At 62.3% G+C, this 19,980-nt stretch overlaps 2 protein-coding genes across 2 annotated transcripts; both read right to left on the reverse strand.

Annotated features, from left to right (window-relative positions):
- Positions 1-551: 551 nt before the first annotated feature.
- Positions 552-4,026, reverse strand: IFI30 (IFI30 lysosomal thiol reductase). The gene is made up of 7 exons (XM_039243271.1): positions 3,853-4,026; positions 2,655-2,837; positions 2,493-2,567; positions 2,143-2,235; positions 1,144-1,296; positions 907-960; positions 552-822 (listed from the first exon to the last, which is right to left on the reverse strand). Exons 1-7 carry the CDS (start codon positions 3,979-3,981, stop codon positions 760-762), a joined length of 750 nt encoding a protein of 249 aa, XP_039099202.1. The 5' UTR covers positions 3,982-4,026; the 3' UTR covers positions 552-759.
- A 2,736-nt stretch (positions 4,027-6,762) lies between these two features.
- Positions 6,763-18,982, reverse strand: PIK3R2 (phosphoinositide-3-kinase regulatory subunit 2). The gene is made up of 16 exons (XM_039243420.1): positions 18,886-18,982; positions 16,393-17,140; positions 13,566-13,658; positions 13,147-13,197; positions 12,913-13,044; positions 12,612-12,822; positions 12,019-12,104; positions 11,774-11,882; positions 11,601-11,699; positions 11,264-11,444; positions 11,052-11,177; positions 9,785-9,927; positions 9,434-9,610; positions 8,581-8,652; positions 8,213-8,383; positions 6,763-7,905 (listed from the first exon to the last, which is right to left on the reverse strand). The coding sequence occupies exons 2-16, from the start codon at positions 16,712-16,714 to the stop codon at positions 7,698-7,700; spliced, it is 2,181 nt and encodes a 726-aa protein (XP_039099351.1). The 5' UTR covers positions 16,715-17,140; positions 18,886-18,982; the 3' UTR covers positions 6,763-7,697.
- Between the last annotated feature and the right edge of the window lie 998 nt (positions 18,983-19,980).

Genomic DNA, 19,980 nt, shown 5'->3' on the forward strand with positions numbered 1-19,980 from the left:
AGCAGGGCTTGCCTGAAGCAGGGCTCAAGCTAACCTGATGCGGGACTCCAACTCACCAACTGTGAGATCATGAGGCGAAGTCAGATGCTTAACCGACAGAGCCACCCAGGCGCCCAGATTTTGCTGCTGGCTTGGTTTTGCCCTCTGTTCCCCTTTTCCTGGAACACTGTGACCCATCCCCTTGCCGCTAGTGAACATCATTCTTTGAAACTCCCTAGCCAAGAACCCCTGCTCCATCTTCTGGCTCAACTCCTATCACTCAGTGTGGGGGCGGCAAAAGGTAGTTAGGCTTGTGTGTTGAATTAATGAATATAGCCTCTGCCCAACGAACTCCTACTCACCCTTCAAAACCCTAGTCACAATGCCCCTATTCCTGTGCAGAGCCCTCACACCCTCTCTGGGCTCCTCCTGCCCCAGTGCCTCCCTCTGGCCCATCTCTGCTCCCTGTGGGACAAGGAAGTTCTGTCTGGCTCGGCGTCCCCCTAGAAAGGGGACTCCTCGGGGGTCTCAGCATTGTGTCGGCCAGAAGAAAGCCCTGTGAACTTCTCAAATGAATCACAACATCCAGAAGTGTTTATTAAGGTGGTTTCACAGTAGCACCATTGTCAGAGTCTTGATCTTGGGACAGGATTCTGAAACTGGGCTTCACGGAATGTGTGGACATTTCCCTGGGTGAGGAACAGCCGCTGCTGAGAGTCAGGGATCGGAAAAAACCGGGGCGGCTCTTCCTCCAGCAGCTCCCTTCCGGGCCACCCGGTGTCACTTGAAGCAGACTTCCCTGTGGGAGCTGGCCAAGGGCTGGCAGACGTCTGGCTTCTCACCCTGAGGGAGATGTCCGTGAGCTGGGGCTCCTGGGAGGGGTCCCTGGCCACGCCCGGCGCCCCCTCGGTTCCGCGTCCAGCTTACCTGATACAGGTGGCACACGAGGCTTAGGAGCTGACTCATATCTTTCAGGGGTTTCTGTGCAGAGCAAGACAGGAAGGCGTCCAGTCTCCCGGGTCTCCCCAGCCCCCACCAACCCTGGTCCGGCCCAGAAGGGGCTGCGAACGGCCCCGAGTCTGGCCCCTGCCTCCCAAGCCAGTGGGCGCCTCCATCATCCCCGGGGGGGGGGGGGTGCACGCCGAGGCTTCTGAGAGCTCTTACCCCGTTGACGACGACCCAGGGCACATACTCGTGGGGCGGCTGCAGGGCATCCGTAAGCTGGGCGTTAATGTGCAAGAGCTCTGTGCCACGGTCTCCCAGGGCGCACTCCATGATGGTGTCAGGGGACACGTCAGGAGCATAGATCTGCAGGCACTGAGGGTGGAGAAGGGTTGGTGGTGAGCTGGACCATTGCCTCAGCTTCCTCTCTGTTATCTCCCCAACGGCGTCTCCACAGTCCCCCAAGCCAAGCTTCTGTTTCCTCACTGGCCACAGGAGACATCTGGGTCCACAGGAGTGCGACCAGGCCCACAGACAACAGGTGCTTAATATTTGCCTGAGGGGAGGCCAGTATTTAAGCTCCTGCCTCAAGGCAAGGCCGGGTGGCTCAGTCAGTTAAGCTCCTGCCTCTCAGGAGACCAGACCCGCAGGCCCTGACCCCTCAAGTGTCTCCTTTTCCTTAGAGCTTCTCTATGTGCTGTTCCCTCCACTGGGAACACCCTTCCACTTCCTTCCCCAGATTCTTTTGAGTGCTCCCTCCTCCTCTGCACTTTTCTGGCCCCACCTTGACTCTGCAGGGCTGGGGGCGCCCCAGGGCGAGGCCCCTTCGGTGGTCCAGATGTTTGATGAATGAATAAACCATTGGCATTCATGAGTTACTCCACTGGGAATTGTTTTTCAACATCATCCTGAGAGGTAGGCGGGCCTGTCCTGTCATCCCCATACCCCGCATGAGGATCATCATCCGTGTCCCTGTTCATTTCTGTTCATCCAAGCCCAGCTCAGAGGCACCTCCTCCAGGAAGCCCTCCTTGATCTACCCATGCCTCCAAAACATCTCTGTTCCCTTGATTCAGAGATCTGAGGCTTCCAGAGGGAAGGCCATTTTCCTGGGGCTACAGAGAGCGTGGTGGTCAGGCTAAGACTTGAGCCTGGGTCTGTCTGACGGGTACAGGGAAGACCAGGGTCTCCCAACCTGGCCCACGTGAGGGGTGTGGCTCACCGGCTTCAGATTTTTCTCCATGTCATCCATTTCCTCCAAGCAGACGATGGTCAGGAAGGCCACATCCCTGTCCAGCTGGTCCCACAAGCAGGCCTGTGGGATAGGGAGCAGACAGGCAGGGGCATGAAGCAGGCCCAGAGCACCCCTACACCAGTCTGGGAGTAGTTCACTCACCAAGCGGTGAATGAAGATATGATTAAACGGAGGCACACAGGCAGAGGATGGAGCTGGTTCCGATCCCCTCTGGGCTTTGCTTTTGCCCTCCTTACATCGGGCAGCCTCCCCAGCCTCCATGCCTGCCCGCCCCCTCCCCCGCCCCCACCGCTCAGGAACTCTGGGAAGCTGCTCACCTCCACCTTGTTAAGCCTGCATTCCTGCTCACCGTGCTGGCACTTGAACTCCCACCTGCCGCTGACATTTTGTTCCTGCAAAGCAGCTGGGTGAGTGCTGGCTGGCCCACCAGCTGCCCCTGCCTCTGGCCTAGTGCCTCAGTTTCCCCAGCGCCGAGGTACCTGGGCATTTCCATAGGGCACCAGTGTGACATTGAGGATCTCCAGGACCATCAGCCAGGTCGGGAAAAGATCTCGGATCAGGAAGGCCCGGCAGCCGGGGCACAGTGCCTCGTAGTAGAGGCTCACGTTGACAGGCGGTGATTGTGACTTCTTGAGGGGCTCCTGTGGGCACAGGACCCCAGCCTGTGTGGGTGGAAGGGGTGTGTGAAGGGAGTACAGTCCTGCTTGGCTCTCTTGAAGAAAGGCAGCTACACACAGTAGGTGCTCCATTTTGCACTCCTTTCAGATGTTGCCAGGTAGAATCCGGACTCTAAGGCTTTATTCCATCCCCAAATCTTCCTAAATCTCAGATTTTCTGCAAAACGGTTGTGACAAGACTTGCAAACAGCAGGCACTTAATTTATGCACAGGTCTTGCTTTCCTTCAGATGAGGTGGAACTGCTCACCCAGGGGAACTGTATGCAGTAGGGACTCAAGGCATGCATATGGCTGGTCCTGCCTTCTCAGAGGTGCATACCACAGAAGACTAATGCATGCTCATTTGTTGCCATCTCACCCGAGAGCCTTGGCCCCAAGCTGAGCAAGGCCCTACCCTTGCGCTGACTCCTTATTTACTCTTCCTCTCAAGGGGCCCAAGTGAACCCCTCCTAGTCCCCACTGCAGAGGCGGTGCCTAATATGTGCTGACTTCCGGTTTCAGCGGACGGAAGGCGACAGCTCGTGTCTGTGCAGCCGTGACCAAGTCGCTCAGCTTCGGGGCAACTGCTTGCTCGGCACCAGAAGCACGCGAGCTCTTCCCTGGCCGAGATGCACCCAGTAAGCAGCGCCTCAAGTGTTGGTGCCGCGGGCCGACTTATCTGGGCTCCCCCTGGCATGCCAAAGGAGACTCCTTTCCCGCCCCAGACGTATGCACTAGGTGCTCAATGCACCTCCGGGCTGGGCGGGCGGGAATGCGTGGAGGACGGCTGGAGAGTCTCGACGCGAGATGGGAAAGTGAAAGGACACCGAGTGAGGCCACGATGGCCCGGGGTGGGGCTCGTCGGCGCCCGTCGGGACAGCGTCCCGGGGACCCGGGGCTTTTCCGGCAAAGTCTGGGGAGAGGGGAGGAGCCGACCGTCCCGCACAGCCCCTGTCCCCCGCCTGGGTGTCGGTTCCCGCTGGCCCACCCGCCGGCCCACCCGCCGCGTCGCCGTCCCTACCCGGCAGGCGGCCGCCCCCTCGGGGGACATCTCCAGCGAGGACGCCCGCGCCTCCGCGGGGACCCCCAGCAGCAGCAGCAGCAGCAGCAGCGGCGGCGCCGCCGGCAGCAGGAACGGCGACGAGGCCATCACAGCCGGGCAGGCGTGCGGAGGCGAGAGCGGCGGCGGCCGGGGAGGGAGCCGCCTTTAACCCGGCGGTGGCCCAGCCCCCCCCCCCCCCCCCCCCCCCCCCCCCCCCCGGGCCGGACCCGCCTCCTGGTGCCCACGCCCCTGTCAGCTGGGGCTGGCGTCTTTAGGTATCTCCCGATCTCTCTGGGTCCCTTTCCAGCCTGTCCCCCCTCCTCACTCCCGCCAGGTGCTGGGCCCGCCATCACGAGCCCATGGGACTGCCCGTCCAACTCCCTCAGCCCCTCCTGGCCCTCGGGGTCACCCTGTCACGTGAGGCTGGGGAAAGAAGTCCTGAGCAGAGATTAGGTGGAGGCTTCAGAAACAGAGGCAGAACGAGAGAGAGAGAGAGAGAGAGAGAGAGAGAGAGAGAGAGAGAGCGAGAGTGAGCGAGAGCGCAGGAGGAGTGTCTCCACCTCCCGCAGACCACTCTGGGGTTGGCCAGGGGTGATCCAGGCCCCGTTCCTAGCCTGGGAGCCTCGGCTCCCTACCCTGCTCGCTCTTATTGGGGCTGGCCCCCCGCTGGAGAGCGGGGAGGGTTGGCGTAGGCCGGACCCCACCCCAGCCTTGCTCAGGAACCCCACTCTGAACCCATCAGACCTGCCCCTCGAGCCCCCTCCTCCTCTCAGACTCCCCACCCCGACGACGACGCTCCCGTTCCACCAAGCGTGGTCCTGCAGGGCTGACTCAGGCTTGGCCACAGCTGGGCCAGAAAGCAGAAGCCAGTGGGGGGAGGGCCCCTCACTTCTCTTGGTCCTCCAAGCCCTGGCAGGGGTGGGGGTGGCGGGTAAGAGGAAAGCTGGAGTTCCTTCTCTCCACCATCCAAAGCTTGGGGGAGGGGGTGGGCATCCAGGCTCGTAGGGAGCTCCCATGGGACGGTCAGCGTGGGGGACGCGGTATAGACGGAGGGGGGCCCAAACCTGCCGCAATCAGCCAGACCCGGGGTTGTCTCCAGACTGTACTGGGCCCCTCAAGCGATGGACCCTTAGCTTCCCCTTCTGTAAAATGGGGAGAAGAGTGAAGTCTGGGGAATAAAGCCACATGGTGGGCTGGGAGGCAGAGGGAGGGTGGCCCCAGGCTAGGAGTGGGGTGGCCCGGGTGGGAAGGTGTTGACGCAGGACAGCAGGACAGTAGCACAGGCAGAGACTAGCCCGAGGCGGAGGCTGGGGGTGGTGAGGGAATGAAACAACCCAGATGTTCAGGCCTCATGGGGCCTCGAATACCAGGCATGACACAGGGCCTGATCCCATGGGAGGAAACGCCCAAACCTGGCCCAGATTATGGCCAAGTCCCCAGCTCTGCCTCCTTCAGGTCTGGGAGAAGCCCCAGCCTGGCGACCACCGCAGCAGGCTTGGGAGCAGGGGGTTGGGGGGATTTCTCTGAAGTCCCCGTGGCGGGATGAGCCTGCCAAGTCCCTTTCTTTGAACCCTTTGCAAAGCCCATTGTTGCCACCTCTCTGTTAAGACAGAGCGGGCAACTTTGTAGAGTTTGTGTGCTTGCCCTGAGCCCCGCAGGACGCAGGACACGGGACGGAAGAAACTATCAACTGCTACAAGTTTTCCAGTGGTTACGAGGCCGCAGCCCTATCCGATGAATTTCTGAAGGTAACCTCATGCATGTGATCATCCAGCCCTTAAGAGACTCACTCTTGGGGGTGGGGGTAGCAACTATTGACCCTACTCGGTGCGAGGGATCGAGGATCAGAAGGGGAGGACTTTGCCAAGGAAGCGGCAGGTGGTCGAGTGCAGCACCTGCTGGAGGCTATGTGTGGGCTCTTATCTCTGGTCTCCAGGCTCAGCCTGCGGGTATCATGGGACCTAGCAGGTGACCTTTCTCCTGTGTCCCCCCACATGGTGGGTGAGGACCGCAGGAGGCAGCGTCTGGGCTGGAGTCTCTCGTGGGGCACAGCAGGGACAGCCCTGAGGAAAACCCGGGCCCTCAGGCCAAAGGGGAGCAGCTCCTGGCCCTGGGAGCCCAGTGTAGGAGAAATGGGTCAGAGGAGCAGCTTTGTTCATGGACCCCGGGCTGCTGCAGGCGTGCTGGGCCCTGACAGTGCTGTACCTGGAGGGGGGAGGGCAGAAAGCTTGCTCTGGGGTGGGGGGGAGTGGGGAGGGCAGATTGCTCTGGGGGGGGGAGGAGGGCTGAGAGATAGGGACCCTGGAGAGGGGAGGATGGTGAATGGTCAAAGTCAAAGACACCATGAGGCTCCAGGTCAATGTCCTCTGGGACCTGGAGGCCTGAATGTCAGGGGTGGGGGTGAAGGGGGTTGGAGGAGAGTCTGCAGGGAGGGGCTGGTACTGAGGGCATGAAGGACACCGGGGGGGGGTGAGGGGGGTGCCCTCTGAGTGGCATGAGAAGATTGTGCCGTTGACCCCACCTGGCAATGACGAAGCTGCCCACCAGAGGGGAGGTGGCTTTTCCCGAGGGCCTGGCTGGTGGCTGCGTGCTGGGGACTCAAAGCCGGGGGACAGCCTGGACGCTGGTGAGAAGCGGGGCCGGAGTGTGGGGGGCCTTGAGCAGAGGCCGCAGCGGAGGGCAGAGCTCCGGGTTTGAGGCTCGCTGCCCCCTGTGGTCTTGGGGAGGCCTCTCAAGTTCTCTGGTCACAGGTAGCTCAGCCGGGTGGCGGGAAGGCAGGGAGGTAGGACTGTCAGCCTTCATTGGCTGCCCAGTCTGTGTGACCCTGTGAACGCCAGGGTCCCCGGCACACAGCAGCCGCGAAGTCCCGTCACCAGCAATGGAAGCATCCACATGTTCGATGTTTTATATCCGTACCAGCATGAACGTACCATACAAAATCAGCCGGCCAGCCTCGCTGGGCAGGCCGGGAGGGGGGGGGTGTCCGCGGGGAGTGTAGAAAACCAGGGCTCTCGTCCCAAAAGAGGAGAGAAAAAGGGGCTTTACAGTCAAGAAGAAAATAAAATCAGAACCCAACATGATCGAGGAGAAGCCTTGAACCTGCACTGAGCAGAGGTGCCGTGGGCAGTGATGCGTCTCAGCCACCCAAGCGGGGCCGGGGGGGCCCCTATTTCTGGGAAGCCTGGTGCCGGGTGGGGCCGGCTTGTGAGTTTATTTTGAATTCTTTGCCTTTTTTGGGGGGTACTTCTTGGCGGCGGCCCCTGCGTGGGGATAACCGAGCGGTGGTTTCACTTCAGGGTTCGGAGGGGAAGTTGGGGTCTGTGGGGCGGGTCCCGCCCGGCCCAGAATGTCCCAGCCGAGGTTCCTGGAAGTGGCTGAGTAAAGTTCCTTCCTGCCGTGACCCCAGGTCTATGGCTTAAAAATTGGGGTACCCAGGCTGGGGCTGCGCAGCCCAGGGGCCTCTGTAAACATGGCAGGGGCAGCCAGGTGGGGCTCAGGGACCCCAGGGGAGGGGGAGCAGGGCACAGGATTAGGGGTGGCCGGAGCCTTGGGGAGGGCAGTGCCCATGAAGGAGGGTGGGGGTATGGGGCTGGGGAGGTAGGACCCCCCAACCCAGAGACACAGACACACAGACAGAGAGAAGGACAGATGGGTGGGAAGGGAAAGAGACGGAAGGGCAGGCAGAGACGGAGAGAGGTTCAGAGAGAGAAATGGAAGGAGAAACAGGAAGAGATTCGTACAGGAGACAGGACAGAAAACCCGGACGAAGGGACAGCGACAGAGAGACGGGACTGCCAGCCCAGCGTCCGGCCGGCACCAGGCGCTCAGCGCGCAGCCGGCGGGGGCCCGGGGCCGGGGGCGCGCACGGGGTGGGCGAGCGTGACGGTGAGCGCGTCGTTGTGCTGCACCAGCGAGGCGTGCTGGTAGTGCAGCACCAGCTCCTTCAGCGACCCGTACAGGTTGTAGGGCTCCGCGAAGCCGAAGCCCGTGGCCGTGCGGTAGATGACACAGTGCTTGGTGTCGCCGTCCACCCTGCGGGGGGCGCAGGCCACGGGGCGGGTCAGCTGGGCTCCCCCTGGTGCCTCCCAGCTCCTCGCCCCTCCCACCAGGCGAACTCCTCGAAATTCCCCATCTGCTGGACCCCACCCTGGGCCACCGCCGCCACCGTAGTCTCCTGCCTTAGCTTCCCCCCCTTGCCTGGGCAGCCACTCGGGGGCTTCTTCCTGGCTCTCTTTCCAAGGTCCAGCACGCAGTAGGTGCTCAGTGAGAGCGCTGCGACGCGACGTGTACAACCCCTACCTCCCCCCCCACCCCCGCTGCGCCCGGCACTCGCACTCACACCACAGAGCAGGCGTAGCAGCCCCGCTGGCTGCTCTCACGGATGAGGAAGGTACCATCCCGCTTGCCACTCAGCATTTCCTCAGCCTGCGTCCGGTTGATCTTGCCCACGTACCACGTGCGTTCCTCGTGGTGGGGGAGATCATCCTCATCCTCCATCAGGGCATACTGGCTGTGGGGGACACAGGGGGGGTACCCTGGTCATTCACCTACCCGCAAGCCTCTGCGGCTCTCCCGCCGCCAGGGCAACTCTCTGTCCCTGGTGAACTCCTACGCATTCCCCAAAGCCCACCGAAAACGGCCCCTCCCCTGGGAAGCCTTCCCTGCCTCCCCCCCCCCCCCCCCCCCCCCCGTCGGGTGTTCACTTACTCCTCAGTCTCGTTTTTGATCCCCAACCACTCGTTGATTTTCTTCTGCCGGGCACCTTTCTGGGTAAGCCACCTGGAGGGAGAGGAAAGGTAGGCTCATCCCGCTCTGCTGGTGGGGAACGGAGGCTACAGCCCAGGCCGGCTGGGCTGCGGTGGCCCCGGCAGCCTGGCCTGAGGCAAGGGCCGACCTACGAGAGGCCAGGTTCTGGGTGCAATACCGCCAGTTGCCACAAGGGGTCAGCCTTGGCTTGGTCAAGGAAAGCTCGAACCTGGGGTTCTTCCAGGGAACTCCCCCCTTACTTATGCTTCTGTTAACACTTAGCCTTCACACAGTGGGCGGCCCTGTGCTGTACCTGTTTCCCGCAGCTGTTACGGGCCAACTTTACAAAGGGCTCTGCACAAACAATGTGCTAACGTGCAGGTGGCCTGGAGCCCGGCGCCCCGCACACAGCAGGGACACAGACGCATCTGAGGCAGTGGTGGGAGGGAGAAGCCCTCGATGAGGCCCTCAGTGGCTGGGTGGGCAGAGGCCGGATTTCAGCCCTGGGCGGGGGTGAGGGTAGGGGTGCTGCTGCGGGCCTCCCGAGTGCTGGGTCAGACACTTAGCGTTCCCAGGGTGGCTTCCCAACGACTGCACCCTGTGGGATCAGCGTTCCCATTTCACAGACCACCACGAGGCTGAGGCCGACCCACAGGCGGCCTTTCCAAGGGGGCTTCCTGGGTGACAGGGAGGGGGGCTTGTGGGCAGAAGAGGGGCCCCAGGGGCAGGGTGGGGCCGCTCGGTGAAGAAGACAAGAGATGGGTGGGCAGCACATGTCCCAGACCTCACCAGCAGGTGCACCCAGGGCACTCACACGAGGTACTGGTCGCGGATCTTGCGCAGCTGCAGGAGGTCCGGCTTGAGGCTGTTCATGCGCTTGTCGATCTCTCGGTTGTCCGAGGCCTGTGCACGCAGCTCGTGCTCCAGCTTAGTGCGGCTCTCATGAATCTCCGCGATGCGAGACTTGAGCCGCTCTGAGTTCAGCAGGATCCTGTGGGAGGAGCGGCTCCCTTGTGAACTCCTATTCATCCTTCAAAGCCCATTTCAAATGACCCTCCCTCCCTCCTGGAGCTCGGGATGTCCCCTCTGTTTGCTTTCTTTCCCCAAGTGCACCAAACCAGATCAGGGAAGGGTGGGGTAGGGTGGGGCAGAGGAGATGACTCACCTCTGCATCTCCTTCTCATTGCCCTCTCGGCGGAAGCGCTCCAGATATTCCTTGCTACACTTCTCTTGGGTCTGGCCCTGCTCTTCAAAGATCTTGATGGTCTCATTGAAGGCCTCAATTGCCGTCCGCTTCATCTGCAGTTCCTGAAGTGGGGGGGAGCCTCTTAGTACCTGCTGGGGTTCCTTTCAAGTCCCTCAGGAGGGGTGGAGGCAGTTCCCAGCTCTGCTATGGAGACATGGCTCAAGCTGTTCCTCTGTCAGGTGCATCATTCCTCTAGCTCCTCCTGTACCCAACGGACTCCTATTCAGCCTTCAGAACCCCAGCCCCCAAATCAACGCTTCCTTTAGATCCTCTTTGGGGTACCCTACAAACACTTGGGTCTGTTAGCACTGCTGAGAATTAAAGACAAATCTAGGGGCACCTGGGGGGTGCTCAGCTGGTTAAGCGTCCAACTCTTGATTTTGGCTCAGGTCAAGATCTCCCGCCTAAGCTCCCAGAAGCTAGTAGTGTGGCTTCAGTGTGCAACGCTGACTGCACAGAGCCTGCTTTGGGATTCTCTCTGTCTCTGTCCCTCCCCTGTTCACATGCGCGTGCGCTCTCTCTCTTCAAAATAAGTAAATAAACCTTAAGGAAAAATGATGAATCTAGTTGCTACCTACAGTTCATGGGGGTCCCCCTCAGGGTATAGGCTGCGTGGAGTACTTTCCATACATCATCTTGTGGAACCTGACAAAAGCTTCCTACAAAGTCAGAAGTCAGATGTGCTGAGCCATCAGCACAGAGCCCAATGCGGGGCTCAAACTTACAGAAGATCCTGACCTGAGCTGAAGTCGGCTGCTTAACCGACGGAGTCACCCAGGAGTCCCATCCCCCCTCCCTGTTGTAAAAGATGCTGCTCTTTCCCACGATCTCCTGCGCCCGTTTCCAGCCCTTTGTCAGGTTATTATCACTCTGAATGCCACCCAGGTTGAAGGGTATGGAGAAATAACAAAGACCTGCGGCTCCAGCAAACAGTTCCAGATGGGGAAACTGAAGCCCAGAGAAACACAGAGGTTCAGCCGAGCTATTTTCTAGGTCCTGACTCAGCTGCTCCTGGGAGGTCGGCTGGGGCCTTCTCTTTTTGACAACGCATGCACTGATTTTTGTTTTTAGGGCAGTCCCAGGTGCTAAGTGACTGCTCTGTGACCTGGGAGCCGACGTCAGTCCCTGTGGCCTTGCCGCCGCCCCTCCATGTCTGGGTCTCCCCGCGTGCGCGGGCCTGTGATACCTGAGAGGTGCGTGTGTACTCCTCGTAGAGCTGGTCATACTCTCGGCTCTTGTCCTGGTACTGCTGGTGATAGACTTTGAGCTGGGCACCCACCGCCTCCACGCTGTCCTCCTTGACGATCTGGTCCTAGGGACACCCGGTGTGTGATCAGAGAAGCTACCTGGGACGCTTATGTCGGAGGCTGGCACTGCCCGCCCACCCCGGCTGCACACCTGCTGGTACTTGGACACTGGGTAGAGGAGCCGTGTGTCCAGTTTGGCATTGTACTGGGCCAGTGACTCGTGGCGGTAGTGGGTGATGAGGTCCACAACGGAGCAGAAGGTGAGCGGCTCTGAGAAGCCATAGTGCCCGTCGCGATGGAAGACCTTAATCAGCTTGTTGTTCCCGCCTTTCCTAGGGGCGGGTGAGAGGGGTGTCGGCCGCCGGTGGGACCCCCAGCCACCCTGACGGTGCACATGCCCCGCTCTCCATGCAACCCCCGTCCTTCTGACCTGCGTGTCCTCCCTCCCACCGCTCACACCCAGTCATCCCCGAAGGGGCGGCCCCCACCTGAGAGTCAGCGTGTATTCCCCCTGGATCTTGCTAGATGCATCTCGGACCAGAAAGGTGCCGTCAGGCGTGTCCCGGAGTTTCTCGTTCACCTCCTCCCTGTGGGGACACCCAGGATTGGGGCGCCCTCCCAGAGACCCGTCCCACCACATGGCCCCGTCCCACAAGCCTACCTGGAGATGTCACCCCAGTACCACTCGGCATCCTGCAGCGAGGGCGGGCTCCCCCCGTTGGCAAGGCTGGCAGGGGCTGGCTTGGCCTTGGGGGGTTTAGGCGGCAGCGCTGGGGGACAGGACAAGAAGGGTACATTGAGCACCCACTGAATACTGTGGCTGGCTCCTTGCTGATCCCGGGCAGGACTCCAAGTAAGCATTCATGATTTCCAATGACACGAGTTAACATGGGGGAGGGGTGTCACCTGGGGGTGCGACCTCCTGCTCCTCCAGATGTTCCTGAAGCAACTTCTCCACCAGCAACGCTGGGAAGTCGGGGCTGGGCTCAGTCCTAGGGGAAAGGGGAGGGCAGGGGGTAGGTAGGGCCTGATGGGCCCAGGGTCCTTGCATGCGGGGCAGAGGTACGTGAAAGCGTGTGCAGGGAAGAGTAGATGGCAGGCAGGTGTGGGAGGCCCACTCCTGTTTATGCATATGCAGGAAGCACTCGGTGAATGTTCGTACAAGAAATGCACAGGAGTCTGGCACCTGGCGGGGGAGCGGGCGCAGAAGTGAAGGCGCGCGGCACCACCCACGAGCCTCTTCTGCGGTCTGGGCCCCACCCCTTCAGGTCTCAAGGCTGCCGGGGTCTTCCCGGGAACCACAGATCCCACCCTTGTATCCTTACTCGTCCTGGTGTCTCAACAGCTCTGGCCTCAACCCCAGGGCCGCGTGCACAAGGCTTGATCACGGCCTCGACCCCACTCAGGGCGGAGGCGCCCCGCCCGCCCTCCGTTTAAAGCCCAACCCCGTTCAGCTCCGCCCCAGCCCCGCCCCAGCCCCGCCCCCTCTGGCTTCTCACCCGTCGGGCGCGCCCCCTGGCGGCGGCGAGGGCGGCGGCGTGCGCAGCAGCAGCGGCCCAAAGGTGGCGCCCAGGGCACGCACCGCGGGGCCCTGAGTCGGGGCACGCCGGGCCACCCGGCCCAGGTGCTGGAGTAGGAAGCGCAGCGTGAGCGCGCGGTGTAGTGGCAGCGTCGGAGGCTCCAGCGCCGGCCCCACGGGCCCCGTGGCCTCTGCGGACAGAGGGCCAGGGCTGGGTGAGCCGGGGCCGGCGACGGTCCGCCCCGGCCCCCCTTCCCACCCGGGCTCCCCGCCAGGCTCACCCCGCAGGGCCCGGCGCGCCTCGGCCGCAGCCTCGGGCGTCACGAGGGGCGCGGGCAGCGCCAGCAGGAAGCTCTTGACGCCATCTGTCAGGGCTGTGGCGTCCCACTGCTCCACGTCGCTTAGGGACCAGTCTGCGGGGGCACAGGGTGGGGGGGGGCAGGGTTGGCCAGGAGGTCCGGGGCCAGCTCTTCCCCCCCCCCCGCACTACCCTGCCCATCCAAGTGTCCGCTCACCTGTGCGCGGGGCGGGCAGCTCAGGCCTGTAGAGGGATTCGCTGTCCAGCCCTGGAGGAGTGGGTATGGGAAGGGGTGGGTCAGCCCTACCCCAGACAGCAAGACCAGCTCTGAAATGCTTCCCGTACCCCCTGTGGGGCCGGGGATGGCTACTCAACCTCCCAGAGATCCTAACAGCAGGGGGAGGGGAGAGAGATGGTGCCAGAGGGCACAGCACATGCAGGGGCAGGTCCCGTGACCACATTCCCATCCCACCCGGAGGAGTCGCTACTGCCCCAACACCTGCATGGAGGTCCAGGGCAGCTAAGCTCAGCTGCTTTCCATGCAGAGGGGGTGTGGCAGCCCCATGAGAGGATGAGTTGCCCATCACCAGAGGTAAGCAAGCAGCATACAGGGGTTGCAGCCCGGCAGAGGCTCACCTGTCCGCTCAATGGCCTCTACGAGCTTCACCAGGAGAGGGGGGGCCACATCAGGGGGGGAGAACTGCTCTGGCAGGTCAGGGAGCGTGAGGCCTGGCAGAAGGGGACATGTTGGTGGGGTCCCTGGGAGGACCCCAGTCCCTTTCCTTGCCTGGACCTCAGCTTGGGCGGCTCCAGGTAGGATCTGGTCTAGGCAAGCACCTGGCATCTGAAACCACCGAACTTTGGAAGCCAAGAAGCCTGGCTGGAGGGGCCGGGCGGGTTGGGTTGGCGGTAAACAATTTTCTGGGTTAAAATACCAGTCTACACAACTCCAGAGACCAGGGGTAGTGGGTTGATTACTGTCTCCCCAGAAGAAATGTCCACATCTTAATCCTAACACCTGTGACTGTGACCTTATTATGCAGATATAACTAAGGTAAGAGTTTTGAGAGGGGATCTTCTTAGATTCAGGGCTCTCGATCCAATGACGGGTGCCTTTATGAGGAGACAAGACCGTGTGGAGACAAAGACAGAGATTGGGGTGTAGTGCCCACAAGCCAAGGATCCCCTGGAGGTGCTAGAAGCTGGAAGAAAGCAAAGAACCATCCACTCCTAGGACCTCAGGGGGAGCACGGCCCTGCCGACACCTTGATTTTGGACTTCTGGCCTCCAGAGCCCAGAACAGGGAGAAAATACCCTGTTTCTTGAAGCCACCGAGTCTGCAGGAGTTCACTACAGCAGCTGCCGCTGTTGCTCGCTGTGCAACGTTGGGCACAGAACCCACCCTCTCTGTGCCTCAGTTCCCTTAAGCAAGAAACTGGCTGGTGGTGTTCGCCCTCCCTTAATGGGAACAATAAAGTGGCTGAAAAGAATAAAAGGACGGTATCCCCTATCCGGGTCAGAACACCTCATTTCAAGGACCCTTCTCCATTTTCTAAGTCCCCTTGCTTTAAAAAAAGAAAAAAAAAAGGATTTGCCCCGTTTTAAAAATGCTGGCCCCCCTCCCAGCGGTGTGAGGCCTTCCCAGCCCTGCGGTTCTCGCTCTGCCAGGCCCCTTGTGTTCGGGCGTGCTCTGCCTGCGTGGCCACCATTTGTTGCGGCGCTGGCATCCAGCAAGGGCAAGCCCAGGCCTGCGGGGCCTCCCTGAGTGATGGGCCAGGTGGTGCCTGAAGCTGGAGAAAGGCCCAGCGAAGCCAAAAACGCTGGAGAGAGAAAAAGAGAACAAGGGGAGATGAGGTGGGGGACAGCAGCAGGATGGGGGCACAGTCCTGAAACTTGCTGCTGGCTAGTCTGCAAAGCGGGGAGGGAAGTCTCATGAGAACAGGTGTCACCCCCATTTTATTGATGGGGAAACTGAGGCGGAGGGAGGAAGCAACCAGCCTCTGGGGGCCCAGGTGACACTGGAGTCCCGTACTCGGCTCCCCGTGTGGGGTCGGACGGAGGGGACACAGGCAGCCACAGCGCGCTGCTGGGTGGTCCTGGGGCCCAGGGGAGGCAGGGCCTGAACGTGCAAAGGACTGATTCTTCCTGCTGCCAGATGAGGAAACTGAGGCCTGAAGGGGGCTGGCCCTAGCTGCTGTCACCTAGTCCTGGAAGCCTTGGAGGGCGGGGCTGGGCAGCCACCCGGAGTGGGCATGTGTGTGGTGGCTGGACGGAGGCCAGGCAGAGGAGGGAGGCGGCTGTTACCAGGGGGAGAGGCAGATTTTGGCTGGGAGCCCGGATGGGGCCGCCTCCTGCTCCTGCAGGCTGAGGCGGGACGTGGGCCCCGGCCCTGGAGGCACCAGATGCCACCAACACTTAGCACCACGCAGCCTCTGTGCCCCCCAGCCGGCCCCACGCTGTGGGGTCCCGGTGCAACCCTCTTGGGGCATCAGGGTCCCTCTGGCACAAAACTGGGCAGGCCAAAGGCTGGGGCCATGGCACCTCCCAGGGCCTTGGCCTTCCCTGGGGGACGGAGCCTGGGAGAGTGGCTTGACTCCTTGGCACCTCGGTCTCCCCATCTGTATGTGGGGCCTCCCTGGGTGCTGTGAGGGCGGGAGCAGACTGCCAGGCACTCAGCACTTCTCAGCCTCCTCCCTGCAGCCTGAGCCTCGGTTTCCCTGACTGGAACCCACGTGCCCTGCCCAGCATACAGCGATCTCGGCATACCCCCGGGGCCTTCAGTTCTTCCCTTCTAGAACACGCCTCGGGAGTCCAATGGCTAAGGGTCTCTGGGGAGGGATGTGGGGTCCTCCTATACCAGTGTGCCGCAGGGCCTTGAACGATCATCCCATCCTCTTTATTTAGGCTTTGTGGGCCCCTTCATTTTGGAATCCAGATAAAATGAGGATAACAGAGAGGGGGGCGAGGTTTCCAAGGGACCCTATCTGCAAACTGAGGGATGAAGCTCAAGGGAACCTCTGAATCCTGCTCAACACTCCCCCGCCGCCCCCCATCCTCAAAATCAATCCCACAAAGTCCCTGAGGCACAGCCCCGGTTGCCCGGCCCTTCCTGCTCCGCGCCGCGGGCTGCTCCGGCACCCACTACTACATTCCTACCTCTCAGCCTCTGCCTGGGCCCTGCTTGCCGCCCGGAGCCCTTCACCCTCGCGAGGCTCCTTCCTCCCAGCCTTTTTCACTACCTCATCGCCTTCTCGAACCAGGAGCCCCGCAGGGGCAGGGCCAGGCCCGTGCCCGCCGCTGCGTCCCCGCGCCACGAACCGCCCTTGACAGTGGGGCAGTCAGCACTTGCTGACCCACCAGATGTCCTTATTCCTCCTCCCCTGGAAGACGTGCCATTGCTTCACGAGGAAGAAGAGGAAGCTGAGGGTCTGGGGGGATCCCTGCCCCTGCCTGCCGCTCTCACCTGGCTCAGGGGGCCCATCACGGGGCCTGGCGGGCAGTGGGCGGGGGCCACGTGGCCGAGGGCCAGGCCGGGCCAGGGCTACGGGACCCAGGAACTCGACGTAGGTGCCGGGGAAGTCGCCTCGCTGCCGCGTGCGCTCGTTGAGGCCGGGCATCCAGCCCACGGTCTGTGGGCAGCGCTCGCTGCCCTCGGCCACGCCCAGCACCTGCAGGGCCGCCCGGCTCACCACCAGCACGTCGCCGGGCAGCAGCTCCAGGTCCTCCGGCCGCTCCCGGCGGAACGGGTACAGCGCGCGGTACTGGAAGCCCTCGGCACCGGCCATGGCTGGGCAGGGTGGGGTCTGGACGGTCACGCGGCTGCTCGGCGCCCCAGTGGCCCCATCAGCTGGGGCGACAGCCGGGAGGGTCCGCTGAGTCGGCCTGGGGCACCGCGACCACTCACTACTTCTACCAAGAAGTTACAGGGGACCACGGGGGTCGCTCATGCCCTGCTTCCCACCGTCATTCCAGGACCCTGACGCGGGTCACTCATCGCTCGGTCCACCATTCGTTAGCTGGTGGGAGGGGGTCAGCAGCGTGGTCTCGGGTCACTCGGCCGCTGCGTCCCCCCTCAATCCGTAGGGCAGGGCCGGGCTGCTCACTCCCTCACACGGGGGGCCATCGGCGCCCGAGGCTGGCGGCTCTTCCGGCTGCGCCAGACGAGGGGGCCGAGGGCACAGGCTGTCACCATGCTTGGCCAGGACGCCGACCTAGGGGGAGAGGGGCAGGGCAGCGTCAGCCAGGTTGGGCTCCTCACACCCCCGCCCCAGAGATGGACCCAAATCTGAGGGTGGAATCCCCTGACTCACTAGGTAACCTGGGGCCCCTCTCTAGGCTCAGTTTCCCCAGCTGTAAAATGGGTATTAACAGCAGCCCTTGGGGTTCTCGGGAGCTCTGCCCCAGGCAGACTGCATGCTCTTCATTGCCCGTTAGAGGTGGAGAAACTGAGGCTCAGAGCCCGGAGGTCTTTGTCAGACCACTCAGCGGGCCATGAAGCCAGGGCTCAAAAACTGAGACCCGCCAAACTTCACAGCACAGAATGGATGCCAGGAGGCAGCAGTCACTCGGCTGGTTATACCCGCGGTGGGTAGAGAGTGATGGGCAATGCTCAGGGTGCTACAGGAGCCCCGAGAAGGGGCCAGGCCAGCTGAACGCAGGGGGCAGCAAGGGAGCAAAGAGGTAGGAAAGCAGGTCCCGCTAGAGGCCCCAGCATGGGCAAAGGACCGACAAGTGAGTCCCAGGTGTCTGCAGGGGAGAAGTGTGCGTGTGTGTCCCAGGCTGGCTCAAGGAGAGGCCTAGAGTAGGATCTCAGAACACGAGGGGAGTGAGGGGAGGACAAGGGAGCCTCCACGGAGCCGGGAGAGGGTTCAAGGCTGGAGGACATCACAGCTACCAAGGGGAAGGCTGCTGGGTGCATGGCCTACTGGTGACCACGCCCCGCCCCGGAGCGCCCAGTCCCGGGGAAACTGCCCACCCGGACAACATTCCCAGTCTTAGCCCTACATTCCCAGTCTCAGCCCTACAGGTTCGGTCTTCCTGAGACAGGGCAGTGGGGGAGGGCAGGCTTTTCTAGAGGGCGGGTCTTCAGAAAGGGCAGGAGAGTACTGGCTAGAGGGAATAGTACGTGCAAAGGCTTGACAGGGGAAGTTGTCTGCCAAGAGTTCGGGGTGGCTGCATGAAAGCCACCCACCGTGGACCACGCTGGTCCTCGAGTGCCAGACAGGGGGTCGGGGCTTTATCCCCCCGACCACCACGAGAGCCCCAGAAGGGACTCTCTGCAGGGGGCAGAGGTTCCACATTCCGGGGCGCCCAGACGTACCCGCTTCCTGGACCATGGGCCCCCATTCTACAGGTGGGGAAACTGAGGCCCAGCGAGGGGACGTCCAGGAAACCGCCTGGATCCGCTTCCCCGGCCGCCTCCGCGCCCCACCGTGCACACGTTTGCACACGCCCCGGTGTGTGCGCCCGGGGAATCCAAGAGGCCGGGTGGAGGGGCCAGGCCTGGCCAGGGGCTGGGCGGCTGGACGCAAGGCCCGCGCGCTCACGCGTGTTCAGACGCGTCCTCGGGCCGGCGTGGACCCAGCAGCCTCCAGGGGAACGGAAGTGGGGTCGACCCCCGACCCTCCTGCATCTCACTGTGTCCCACACAATGCCTGGGTGCCCCTTATTACTGCTCGACGCCCCACTCCAGGCAGGGCCGCCTTCCATTTGGGGCCGCAGCCCTAGCCCCTTATCTCTGCCTGGAGGCACCCCGTTCCTCTCCCCACCTTCCCTGGCGGGCTGCACCGCTGCCAGGTCGAACCCGAGGCCTCCCGCTCCCTGAGGCCCCGGGTTCCCGCGGGACGCGATGCAGCTAGGCGCTAGCGTCGACTTCCACCTCGGCCCCACACTCTGCTTAGGCGCCCCCCATTTGAGCGCACGCCCAGCCCAGCCACGCCAGCCGGCCTGGACTTACCTGGTCGCGGCCGCCACCGCCGCCGCGGCCGCCGTCACACGGAGCGGAGCCCGACCCGTGGCTCCGCCGCGGCCGCCGTCGCCGCAGCCGCGGGATCCCCGCCTCCGCCACAGCCGCCGCGGTTCCGAACAGCCGGGCCCGCCCCCGGCGGAAATGGCCGAGCGCGTTCGGGCCGGGCGCGTGAAGCGAGGCGGAGGCGGAGCCTCGGTATGGCCGAGCATTTCCGGAAAGAGCCGAACATACTCCCGCGGGACTGGCGGGCAGAGGGCGCCGCGAGATAGCCGATCTCTTCCGGAAACAGCCGAGCGCAATCCCGTTAGCGAAGCGTTTCCCTGGGCTCGGCTGGGCTCGGCGATGCCCAAGTTATTCCGGAAATCGCCGAGCGATTTCCAGCCGGACTGATGGAACAGAGGCTGAGCCCCGAGACTGCAGTTTCTGCAAAGAACCGGGTGTGCTCGGACACAGAAAGAGGCCCTGTGAGTTTAGATCCAGAGATGGACCAGCTTCCGAAAATTGCCTAAGTATGGATGGCTTCAAAGGGCGCGAGGCGGCCCCGAGCTCCGGGAACAGGAGGCGGTGGGGTGGAAAAGGAGCTCGCAACAGAAACCTGAGCGTTTCAGGAAAGAGCCAAACTTGCTGGGATTGAAAGCGTTTCCATGGCAGCCTAGAGCGTCCGGAAACAGCTGAACTATGTGCTGCCCTGCGAGCGCGAGGACACGCTCCGCAAGGGCCCCGAAAAGACGATTGTTTCCGGAATTGCCGAATACAAGCGGCAGCGGTGGGCGTGGCCAAGGGCTTCTGGTTCTGCCCAGATAACCCAAAACACTGAGTTGAGTTGGGGTTGCGTGCGGGGTGGAGGATTGTGGCGGACAGGGTACAGTTCAAAAACCTGTATAGAAAGGACACAAAGATGGTTGTTTTGTTTTATTAACGCAGCTCGGGGCCCCAGATCGGTGTCTGGATGAAGCTTTTAAGAGCGGAGCCTATGCTGGGTACTCAGGGCCCGGAGAAGACATCAGGCAGAGTCTCATTGGTGAACTCCTGTGCAGCCTTCAAAACCCCTTCAAATGAAGCCAGTTTTCACCCTGTCCCCAC

The sequence above is a fragment of the Hyaena hyaena genome, unplaced genomic scaffold, assembly GCF_003009895.1.
Source record: "Hyaena hyaena isolate Hyena2069 unplaced genomic scaffold, ASM300989v1 scaffold_227, whole genome shotgun sequence".
Taxonomy (NCBI): domain Eukaryota; kingdom Metazoa; phylum Chordata; class Mammalia; order Carnivora; family Hyaenidae; genus Hyaena; species Hyaena hyaena.